The sequence below is a fragment of the Lactuca saligna genome, chromosome 3, assembly GCF_052625555.1.
Source record: "Lactuca saligna cultivar CGN05327 chromosome 3, ASM5262555v1, whole genome shotgun sequence".
Classification (NCBI taxonomy): domain Eukaryota; kingdom Viridiplantae; phylum Streptophyta; class Magnoliopsida; order Asterales; family Asteraceae; genus Lactuca; species Lactuca saligna.
The window spans coordinates 181,143,744-181,156,128 of record NC_136419.1 but is presented as its reverse complement, the minus strand read 5'-3'; the positions used below and the strand labels follow the sequence as shown (position 1 = coordinate 181,156,128).

Below are 12,385 nucleotides of genomic sequence, written 5' to 3'. Positions count from 1 at the left end.
TTAATTTATTGACTTCATTTTTAATTAAAAAAAAATCATTACTTCAAAATAAAAAAATATTGCATTTCATTACTTAAAATAAAAAAATAACATGAAATTAAAAAACTCCTACAAACTTATAAAAAAATAAAAAATAATAATTAAAATAACTTATAAAATATACACAAATAAAATAACTTAAAAAATAAAAAACTTTATTAGTTATGGTGGTGTGGGAACAATGGCAAACCTATATTTTTTTTTTAATCTATAAAACAATTTATTTTTAATAAAAGACAAAATTACAAAAAAAATGTCATTGTGGTACGTATTTTTTTGGGTTTTAATCCAAACCCTGACTTTTTTGGTTTCGTGGTCATTTTGAGCTAGTTTGGTTGCGGATTTGGTCCCTTGGTAAACTAAAATGACTTTAATACTCTTGGGTATTTATTTTCTATTTCTAAAATCATTTTTTTTAAGTTTTAATAATTAATTATTTATTTTAATAATTAAAAAATGAAAGAGCTCTTTCTCTCTCTCTCACTCTATTTCTCCCCCTCCCTCTCTCTTTTGTCGTCCTTTTTACAAAACAAGAAATTAAAAATCAAGTAAAAAGTATTCACCCCTTTTATCTTCCGTTCTTCAAGAAACAATCAAACAGAAAACCAAAAAGATGTCTAGAATCATATCCATCAACAACAAGCATCTAACTTTTTTTTTTTTTTTTAAATAATCGTTCCTAGCATCATATATATTAACTCATACACCTCAAAATCATGTCATTGGGATGAACCCACCAGGCAAATTGATTATGCAACAACAATTAAAACCAAATTTCTCAAACTCATAGGGTACAACCAAATCCTGCGACTTAAGTATGTGTGTATGTGTGAGTGAGTTCGATGTGAAGACAATCAGGTAAAGATTCTGATTATCAAGCTTACCGGAGCTTTGATCTTGATCTCGTTCTCCCCCACCCCCTTTCTCAGGATTCTGATTATCGCCACCATCTTCATAAAAATAGCGGAGAAGACGAACCAGATCTTCAGCTCCATCATCGTCATTGCCACCACCACCGGAGAAGAAAAAACCTTAAACTCGTCACCGCTACCAGATCTGCAAACGAGATATTCGGATATGAAAACGAGGTCCTCATATCTGAAAATCATCATCTCCTTGAGCTTGTCTTCGCTAAAAGATAAGACCTACCAGGCGGCGATGGCATTAGGGCTTGCTTTAACAGGAGGAGCTTGTCATCCGAGGAGGAGATCGGAGACCCACACACTCAATCTGATTTTTTCTTCTTGAAGGTGTTCATCTGAAAATCCTTCATCAGATTTGATTTCGTGTGTGTGGAGAAGAAGGAGATGGTGGAGGTTAACAGAAAAATCAATCTACAGAAAAAGGAGGTGAAGGACACGTTGGTAGTGGCGGACGGTAGTTGAAGTGTGTATGTGTTCTTGAGTGTGTGTTCATGAATATGAATATGTGTTCTTAAGTTTGTATTTGCAGAGAGAGTGTGTGTTCATGAATGAGTTTGTATTTGCACAGAGAGAGAGAGAGAGAGAGAGAGAGAGAGCAGTGGCGGAGCCAGGATCAAAGTAAAGGGATATCCTAATTTTTTTTAGGGTAACCCAATTTTTTTCCCGGGGTGCTTGGGTTTCCCCGGTTCGGTTTCGGTTTTAAACCCAAATCTTAGTCGAATCCTTAGCTAACCTCAAGTCTTGTTATATAAACATGAAGTTGAAGTATATTTTGATACTTGAATCGATGTGAGACTTACATGTGTTTAGCGATGTGGGATTTAATAACTGGGAAAATATAACAAAAGTAAACAAAGAATATGTAAGAAGCAAGAATTGATCTTGAGACCTTTACTTCAATAAGCTAATGCCTTAACCAGCAAACCAACTGTTTGTTTGTGTTTATAAGTGGAGGGATGCGTATATATACACTATACCGATTTTTTTAGGGATACGTAAACAAAAATTAAACTACCGAAATTTTTTTGAGGGGTATCCCGGGATCCCCTTGGATCCGCCCTTGAGAGAGAGAGAGAGAGAGAGAGAGAGGTGGGCCCGACTTTTTATATTATTAAAATAATTTTTAAAATAAATAAATAACTATTAAATTTTAGAAAAGCGAAAGAAAAATGAAAAATAAATACTCTAAGGGTATTAAAGTCATTTCAGTTTATCGAGGGACCAAATCTGCAATGAAACTAGCTTAAAAGGACCACGAAACCAAAAAAATCGGGGTTTAGACTAAAACCCAAAAAAATACATAACACAAAAACCATTTTTGCAATTTTGTCTTAATAAAAAACATAGACCTCAATATTTGTCATATTTTGTTCAATATACTACACTAATTTAAATTAACAAAAAATTAAAAATTAAAAGTGTAAAAAAACAAAACACAAGAAAATAGAAATACTCCCTAATTTGTTTGGAGTATACATGTGTTTTGCAGCCTATTTAATAGTTTTAAAACAGCCCAATTAAATTAAAAATAAGAATGTTAACGTAATAAAGAGAGAAGAAAGTGCGGTTTAAACCGCACAGGTGTTCTCCATTGACATAAACCGTAGGGGAGACCACACCCACTCCCACAGTCTTATGGAGCTTAATTATTATTATTAAAAGATGGAAGTAATGCGCACTCAGAAGAGAAGCGCGTAGGATTTAAACACTAGCTTTTGGTGCATGAGATCATGACGCAACCACAGAGCGCGTGGAAAGAAAAAAAGGTTTGTCGGCCCAAACGTCAGTTTTCCCTGTAACTTACTACCCCCAATAAATCCTCAACTCCACTCTCTCCGTCGGTCCTCATTTTCATTTTAGGGTTTTTACCCCTTCTTCTTCGTCGTTCTTTGTGTGAATTTCGTCGTTCTTCGTCACAAAGTAGTCCTTACTTTGTGATTTTGTTCTCTGGTTGTTGTTTTTCAGGTTCTAGGCTGGTGATCTAGATTTCGAAACAAGGGTTCTCTCTGAGTTTCAGGTATAATTACTTTACTATTGTGAAGGATTTTTTGATCGTTTTTTCTGTTGTGCATGGTGTTTTCTGACTAGTCTGGTTCTCTTTCACATTTTTACTAAATTTTTGAGTTAGTTTAATTTTGATTTTTTTGATTTTACTTTTGATGGTTCCATTTTTTGATTTTATAAAGAAGTTTTCGGTCATAGTCCCCTGCAATTTCTAGATTACTTTTCCGATTTGGATGGAGTAGAAATACATTAATATTTATGGTATTGGTTTCGTAAATGTACCAAATACTTGATTAGTGAAAGGGGTTTTCAGATTTCGCTGTTATATTGTGTATACCTTTGCCATTTTTTAAAGAATCTGCTGAACTAAAAGTGTATTTATAATTATTTGTGATTTTATAAAAAACGAGCAGGAGTGGTTTGTTTAGTTTGCTGTTATTTGTCGATAATCAAAAGGGGTTTCAGATTTGCTGAATTAAAAGTTCATTTGTATTTTTGTTCCTGATTTTGTTGATGTTCCAAGTAATTGATTGGTTTATTTGTTGTCATTTATTGTTTTTTGAAAGGAGTTTCATGATTCATGGTTTAATAATTTTTTGTACATTCATCTTTCTGAAGGAAACGGTGGTACAAAAGTACTATGTACTTTTTTGTTGATATTTGAAATAAATTTTGAAATATTGGCTCTGTATTATATGTATTCATATCATTTTTGGTGGATTAGAAGTACATTTGTGTTTATGCTCTTGATTTTCTTTAAGTGACAAGAGTTATCAGTTTATTTTCTCAAAATATGAAAATTTTGGAAGGATTTTTTAGTATATGGCTTTTATGTTCAGTGTTTGTCTGGTCATTTATGTTATTATTTAAGTACAATCATCAAGTATTTTCTGGCCTAACAATGTTGTCTTACTAATTTGCTATTTCATTCTACTTGAGTGATTCTTTATGATGAATGATGATGCTAACTTGTTCTGTTGTTTGTAGTATCCAAAAATGGATCCAGAAAATGGAAATGGTGATGCTTTGCCACCTCCGCCACCTGTCCCAGAAGATGTTGTTCCAATAAAAGCGGAGCCTGAGAAAAAGAAGGTGATGAGGGTGCCCATGGGGAGGCGTGGTCTTGCCACCAGAGGCAACAAAGTCCAGCTGTTGACCAACCATTTCAAAGTCAACGTCTCTAATGTTGATGGACACTTCTTCCACTACAGTGTATGCTATTATTATTTTTTTTGTTACTTTTATAAAAGTACTAATTGGAGCTAAGCATTTTTTAGTTTGTCTTTCTTTTAACCAAAAAAAAACTTGCTGAAAATGAGACATTTCTCATCCAGTCATTAACATTTTACAAAATTTCTCTCTTTTAGTATTTTCTTCTTCCTCCAATATATTTTGAACATAATTTATCCAAAAAGAAGCACCTTGTGTTTCTCTTTGACTGGCAGCTTTCTCCATTAGGTCCGAACTTTATACATAATTTTCATCACTTATTTTTCCATTCTTTTCGAAATATTTTCTTAAATATTGTAATGTCCAGAAAACACTTAATGTGTGTTTTGGTGACTAGATGCAAAAAAAGAATGACTTAATTAGGAAAGTCATGCAAATGAGGCTTTCCCTTTTGGTTGCTAACATTTTTTAAAGAATGACTTAATTAGGAAAGTCATGCAAATCTGAAAAGAATTTTATGGGCGTGTCTTTTCGACTTAATACAGAAAGAATGACTTTCTTTATTCTGGAAAATGAGGTACCCGATATATCATATGACTTAATTAGAAAGAATTTTATGGGTGTCCAAACTTTTACAAAATTGGCCTCATTTATTTTTCCCTTCCTTCACAAATGTTTTTTTAAAGATCATCTATATATCATATGACTATTACTTGAAATTAATACCTTTACTTGGACCTAAAACTTCCATTACTTTAAACTTTATCAAGTGTTTTTTTAGACATTTGGTCTATAGTCAAAACTACATCTTTCAAGTAACTTACCTAGCCAAAACTGCATATCTGTTACAAGTCTTGTAGCTTTAGATCATTTTTCTTGGTTTAAAGATTCTTTCAAGTGGTGAATTACAATTACTTAAAAAAGTCTTAAATTTATACCAAACAGGTGGCACTTTTTTATGAGGATGGACGCCCAATAGATGGAAAAGGCATAGGAAGAAAAGTGCTTGATAGAGTCCACGAAACATATGGTTCTGAGTTAGCAGGAAAGGAGTTTGCTTATGATGGTGAAAAAAGTCTGTTTACTGTTGGAGCTCTTCCAAGGAACAAACTTGAATTCACTGTTGTACTTGAAAATGTCACTTCTAATCGGTATGTATTGCATGATGTTTTACGTTACTAATCTGTTATATATATATATATATATATATATATATAATCTTATGAATATGATAATGCTCAGTAACAATGGAAATGCAAGCCCTGGAAGCCCTGACAATGACAAGAAGAGAATCAGGCGTTCGTATCAATCAAAGACTTTCAAAGTGGAGCTGAGTTTTGCAGCCAAAATCCCAATGCAGGCAATTGCACAGGCTTTAAGAGGACAGGAATCTGAAAACTCCATGGAAGCTTTAAGGGTGCTTGATATCATCTTAAGACAACATGCAGCAAAACAGTAAGTTGTCACTTATATATTGACGTTTGGTTAATTAATTTAAGTAAGAAAGGTCAGAGTAACAAAATGTATTTTTACCCATGATTGCTATGTAATTGCATTTCTTTATTGATAACAGCAGTGCACTTTATTCTTTAACCAATAATACTAACATGCATGTATCTTTTTACACCAAAATGGCATAGTAGTTACATTTTGCTACAAATTTTTCTTACTCATAATGTAACATGCTGTTGATATTAATTTACTTTATCTTTTACCTCCTATAGGGGGTGTCTGCTTGTTCGACAATCTTTTTTCCACAACGATGTGAAGAATTTTGCTGATGTTGGAGGAGGTGTTCTCGGCTGCAGAGGATTCCATTCCAGTTTCCGCACATCTCAGGGTGGTCTATCCCTCAACATCGGTAAAAATCTGGTTACTCTTTTCCATTTTTACCCCTGAAGTGAAGGTGTTAGTTAACCATGGTTTATGATTATCAGATGTGTCTACTACCATGATCATCCAGCCTGGGCCGGTGGTTGATTTTCTGATTGCAAATCAAAATGTGAAAGATCCCTATTCTGTTGACTGGGCAAAGGTAACAAACCGTAATGTTCTCATTTCCCGAGGGGCTAGTTTGTAAATTGTTGCTAAAAGCTTGTGTGGTGTGGTGTCAATCAGGCAAAGCGTACACTGAAGAATCTGAGGGTGAAAACCAGCCCTACCAATACTGAGTACAAGATAACTGGTTTGAGTGAGAAGCCTTGCAATCAGCAGCTGTATGTTTTCTTTTTTATGTTATATGTTTTGGTATGATTGGAATCATAGAAGGAATGGAATGGGTGATTCCATAGGAATGAAAAAAAATAACCCTTCTGTTTTCCTCAATGGAGTGGAGTTGATCATTCCTGAACCAATGTGATCCTTTCCATCTATGTTATTTTAATGACATTGTTTTTTTAATACAAAGAAAAAAAATACGGTTTTTATTGCAATTACATAAATGGAAAGTTTTGGCGAGTTGATCTTGGAATTTCATTCCTTTGTCATTCTATTCCAACCAACCAAACAGATCCTCATAGGTTCAAAAAAACTTGAGATCAGCTAAATTAGTGAACTTTTTTTTCAGGTTTTCGTTGAGGCAAAAGTCAAAAGATGAGAATGGTGAATTCGAGACTTTGGAAGTTACTGTTTATGACTATTTTGTGAATTATCGCAAGATCGAATTGAGGTATTCTGGTGAACTTCCATGTGTGAATGTTGGGAAGCCTAAAAGGCCAACTTTCTTCCCTCTTGAGGTACAACACAATGGGGCTCTATCTCAATGTGGGCCCACAGTTGTCATAACATGTTCTTCTAATGGCTTTTCTTAGTCTTACTATATGTGGTGGTGGTGATTTGTTGTAGCTGTGTTCATTGGTCTCTCTGCAACGCTATACAAAAGCACTCAACACAATGCAAAGATCCTCTTTGGTGGAGAAATCCAGACAAAAGCCTCAAGAAAGAATGAAGGTTTTAACCGATGTACGTACACTACACTTTTTAAACTTCAAGGTGGTTTTTATTTGTTACTTTTAAGAACAGGATTCTGAATTTTTGCTTTGTGTATTTTGAAGGCACTATCACTCAATAAGTATCATGAGGAACCTTTGTTGAAATCATGTGGGATTTCAATAAGCAACAGCTTTACACAAGTGGAAGGCCGTATTCTTGCAGCCCCTAAGGTACTTTATTTTTTTATTTTTGATGGATTAGAATTATAAATTTTTTAAAATTTTGGTATTGCTGTTACCTTGATGCAGTTGAAAGTGGGTAATGGTGAAGATTTCTTCCCGAGAAATGGTCGCTGGAATTTTAACAACAAAGTATGTTTCTTTGATTTTTTTCAACTGTTATATGAATCTTTTTCTTGAAACTGACATTATTTCTGAAAAAAACATGTTTTGATGTGATGATATAGAAACTTGTGGAGCCCACGAAAATCGAAAGATGGGCTGTTGTGAACTTCTCTGCTCGCTGCAACATTCAGAGCTTAGTGAAAGATCTGATAAAATGTGGAGGATTAAAAGGAATCGTATGTTCTCATTATATTATTGTTGGGTTAGAAATGTTTTAAGTAACTAACATGGTGTTGATTCCAATGTGTAGAAAATTGATGAGCCTTTTGATGCGTTTGAGGAGAGCCCACAAAACAGGAGGGCCCCACCTCTTGTTAGGGTAGAGAAAATGTTTGAAATGATAATGTCGAAGCTTCCTGGGGCCCCACAGTTTCTACTCTGTTTGTTACCTGAGAGAAAGAACTCTGATCTTTATGGTGATTCATCTACATTTATGTTTTATTATTTATTTTTGGAAAATTTAATCTATCTATATGTGTTGATGAAATGTGTTTTGGTAGGTCCATGGAAGAAGAAGAATCTGGCTGATTTTGGTATAGTGACCCAATGCATAGCTCCTATGAGAGTCAATGATCAGTACCTAACAAATGTCCTGCTTAAGATCAATGCTAAGGTGAATACACTTGAAACAAAAATAACAGGTCAAATGCTGGAAATAGCAATTGATTTGTGTATTATATCCCTGAAAAATCTTTCCTTTTATAAAGATTCAATCAAATTTCAATTCAGTTTTCGCTACTATATTTAGATAGATTTTTCAAAGCCCATTGTCCTAAATAGGAAACAAATTGAAGGTACAATGCCTTGTTTATATAATTGGGTGGATTTTTCAAAAGCAAAAATGTAAGCAACAAATATATCTAAAGTGCAATGCTGGTAATAAAGAGAATATAAAAGTAGGATGCTGTAATATACAAATAGTTAAATGTATGTTGCTATTTCTTGCATTTAGCCCGAAATTTGTAAGTTCACTTATTCAAAACCCCACTTGGAAAAATGCAAGAAATAACGTTCTAGTTTGATTGGTTTGCTTAACATCCTGCTTTCATTTCTTCCTGTTACATCAATGTCATCCAAAGAAACTTTTGAGTGTTATAATCATGTAGATTTTTCAAATAATAAACAAAAAAGAGAAGTAGGAAGCTTTAATACTAAAATATACATAAAAGTGTAGGTTGCTGTTTCTTAGCCCAAAAAAGAAAAGATTAAATTTGATTTTTTGTTTATTTGTGCATGCAGCTTGGGGGTCTTAACTCAATGTTATGTGTGGAACATTCTCCTTCCCTTCCACATGTTTCCAAGGCTCCCACAATCATTCTGGGCATGGATGTGTCTCATGGGTCACCTGGCCAATCTGATATTCCATCTATTGCAGCTGTAACTATTTTTATTTCTCAAATTTATATTTATTTATGGGAATGTTTTAATAAAGATCCTTTCTTTGTTTTTTTTTACTGACAGGTTGTTAGTTCCCGACATTGGCCTTTGATCTCCCGTTATCGAGCTTCTGTGAGAACTCAATCTCCAAAGGTGGAGATGATTGATTCCCTGTTCAAGAAAGTTTCTGACACTGAGGATGAAGGCATAATGAGGTTCATTCCCTTGTTTCTATTTGTTAATTTATTATACATAATAAAGAGTTTGATGTTTGAGATTTCACATCACATTGCAAGCAAATCATGAGGGTTTTTTTTTTTTTTTTTTTTTTTTTTTTTTTGTGGCAGGGAGCTTCTCCTTGACTTCTATACGAGTTCTGCAAAACGTAAGCCAGATCAGATAATCATCTTCAGGTGAATTCTTTGGCTTGTAGCATGTCTCATTTTAAATTGTATATTTAAGTTTTAAATATTTATGTCATTTTCTTTAAAAAAAGAGGTGAAGTCGTTTTGATTTTGCTGTAAAAAGGTCAAACCTTAAACAAGGTATTTTTAGACATTGGTAACATTAAGATTACTCCTGTCCTGATAATTTAAATTTTTATTATTTGTTATATTATAATAATAGGGACGGTGTCAGCGAGTCGCAGTTCAACCAGGTTTTGAACATTGAACTGGACCAAATTATCGAGGTATTTGTATTTCTTATAAAATGGACATATATATATATATATATATATATATATATATATATATATATATATATATATATATATATATATATATATATATATATATATATATATAAAATATTTGTAGTTATGGGATTTGATTTAAATATGGTAATGGTGATGGTGTGGTAGGCCTGCAAGTTCCTAGATGACAAGTGGAACCCAAAATTTCTTGTGATAATTGCTCAGAAGAATCACCACACCAAGTTTTTCCAGCAAGGATCTCCAGATAATGTTCAACCTGGTAACTAAGTCTATATGATTATGTTTACTTAAATAGAGATGATTTAAAAGTTGCTTTTTTATTTGTATTTAATTATGTCATTGTTTCCATTATTATAACAGGAACTGTGATAGATAACAAGGTCTGTCATCCTCGCAACAATGACTTCTACATGTGCGCACATGCTGGCATGATTGTAAGCAACACAAACTCTTTCTTTCTTTCTTTGTCAAATTCAAGTTACATGCTTTTGTTTGGCTTTAAAAAACAATAGTTTTTATCATTGGGATTGCAATTGAATAAAATAAAATGAAATAAAATATTTGAACAGGGGACAACCAGGCCCACTCATTACCATGTTCTGTACGATGAAATTGGCTTCTCGGCTGATGATCTCCAGGAGCTTGTCCACTCCCTCTCCTATGTGTAAGTCTCCTTCCTTCCTTCCATAATTATTTAATATTATGAAAATCATTTTATTTTTATTATTTTTTAATTTTGAATTGTTGTTATTATTATTAATTATTACAGTTACCAGAGAAGCACTACTGCCATATCTGTTGGTAAGTTGAAGTATTTTTGAAGTTGTAAATGAGTAAAAAACAGTGGTAATTGTAGTAATAATGAATGGTTGGTTTTATGCAGTTGCACCAATTTGTTATGCACATTTAGCAGCCACTCAGATGTCTCAGTTCATGAAGTTTGAAGACCACTCAGAGACATCCTCCAGCCATGGCGGCACCGGGGTCACATCAGCTGGAGCAGTGGCGGTTCCTCAGCTGCCAAAGCTTCAGGAGGCAGTTGCAAACTCCATGTTCTTCTGCTAAGCTAAACTAAATGTTTGTTTCTCTGTCAGACTTTTAAGTAGTAGTAAGTTGTTAATCATGTGTGGATAGGATGTGGTTAAGGCCTGTTTGTTTGTTTGTTTGTATGTATGTATGTGAATGAAGAAATGTTAGGATAGGATGATGTTTGCTGGGACTTAGACTGTGGTCGATAACTCTGACTTATGATGTTTTTTGGATGTATGCATGCATGCTTATGCTTGTTTTGGTTGGATCTAAATAGTTCGCCATCAACTTCTATACAATCATCATCTTCACCCAAATCAAGATCATCGTACATTCATTTTACCATCAAACTTTGCCTTCTCCCTTTTTAGCATATATACCCTTGTTTCTTCCTTCAAATGTTTGGCACATTGTTACACCCCTCCCTTGTATATGTTACCACAGAAATTGTAAGTTTATATGTTCCTATTATGAGGATATTGAGTTCCGTGTTTTCTACCTGGATCACAACTTGATGTTGAAAGAGGGGGTGGTTGTGGATGAACTAAAAGAAAGATATAAACCAACAATATTCAGTAAAGTAATTATAAAAAAAACAATAGTAAAATTAAGTCATCAACAAGTCAAAAAAAAAAAAAAAGAACGTAGTGTATAGCAATTAGCAAAAATCGGAATATATTATGTATAGTGTTAATTTGTTGTAGTCTAATTGCAGCAAAATCATCAACAATTAGTCAGTTACAACTTACAAGAATTTAAACAAGTATTACAGCTAAAAAAATCAGGAATCTACATCAGCAATAATTATAAGAATCAGCAACATTTGCAAGCAAAAATTAACGATAATTACAAGAGTGAACGTGAAACAAGCTAAAAACAACTCACTTGGGAATCTACATCAGGGGATTCTACCAATAAACAAGTCATTTTTATGGTTCAGCCTCTATCACCATCAAGTTTCAGAAACATCAACCTCAATTTCTCATTGAGCGTTGTGAGTCAATTTTGGTGACCTTGGGTGCTTGTGAAGAAAGAAGAAGCATCCGGAAAGATTTTGACGTTTCTTGGCTGAAGTCTGGACCTTTGTAAGTCTCCAAGTTTCTTGCTTTATGACTTAAAGTGCTTAGATCTTGAATATTGTCCCATCTTTTTAATGCTTGAGCAAGTTTTTATTTTTTTTTATTATATTTATTTTTTTATTTTTTTTAAGGAAGGAACTTATAAACAAGTCATTTTTATGGTTCAGCCTCTATCACCATCAAGTTTCAGAAACATCAACCTCAATTTCTCATTGAGCGTTGTGAGTCAATTTTGGTGACCTTGGGTGCTTGTGAAGAAAGAAGAAGCATCCGGAAAGATTTTGACGTTTCTTGGCTGAAGTCTGGACCTTTGTAAGTCTCCAAGTTTCTTGCTTTATGACTTAAAGTGCTTAGATCTTGAATATTGTCCCATCTTTTTAATGCTTGAGCAAGTTTTTATTTTTTTTTATTATATTTATTTTTTTATTTTTTTTAAGGAAGGAACTTATAAACAAGTCATTTTTATGGTTCAGCCTCTATCACCATCAAGTTTCAGAAACATCAACCTCAATTTCTCATTGAGCGTTGTGAGTCAATTTTGGTGACCTTGGGTGCTTGTGAAGAAAGAAGAAGCATCCGGAAAGATTTTGACGTTTCTTGGCTGAAGTCTGGACCTTTGTAAGTCTCCAAGTTTCTTGCTTTATGACTTAAAGTGCTTAGATCTTGAATATTGTCCCATCTTTTTAATGCTTGAGCAAGTTTTTATTTTTTTTT

General features: G+C 33.5%; 1 protein-coding gene across 1 annotated transcript; it reads left to right on the top strand.

Moving 5' to 3' along the window:
- The first annotated feature begins 2,791 nt into the window (after positions 1-2,791).
- LOC145037563 (protein argonaute 4-like) lies at positions 2,792-10,866 on the top strand. Its single transcript, XM_078986250.1, has 23 exons — positions 2,792-2,979; positions 3,954-4,178; positions 5,082-5,287; positions 5,379-5,591; positions 5,861-5,997; positions 6,074-6,171; positions 6,255-6,352; positions 6,703-6,871; positions 6,981-7,097; positions 7,190-7,297; positions 7,376-7,438; positions 7,534-7,647; positions 7,722-7,887; positions 7,972-8,084; positions 8,711-8,848; positions 8,933-9,063; positions 9,196-9,261; positions 9,476-9,539; positions 9,711-9,822; positions 9,924-9,997; positions 10,133-10,227; positions 10,333-10,364; positions 10,447-10,866. The coding sequence occupies exons 2-23, from the start codon at positions 3,963-3,965 to the stop codon at positions 10,626-10,628; spliced, it is 2,712 nt and encodes a 903-aa protein (XP_078842376.1). The 5' UTR covers positions 2,792-2,979; positions 3,954-3,962; the 3' UTR covers positions 10,629-10,866.
- The last annotated feature ends 1,519 nt before the right edge of the window (positions 10,867-12,385 follow it).

Coding starts and splice junctions, on each gene's coding strand:
- LOC145037563 (XM_078986250.1), top strand. CDS start 3,963: ATGGATCCAGAAAATGGAAATGGTGATGCTTTGCCACCTCCGCCACCT. Junction 9,064..9,195: donor GAGGATGAAGGCATAATGAG/GTTCATTCCCTT, acceptor TTTTTGTGGCAG/GGAGCTTCTCCTTGACTTCT. Junction 9,998..10,132: donor GCGCACATGCTGGCATGATT/GTAAGCAACACA, acceptor ATATTTGAACAG/GGGACAACCAGGCCCACTCA.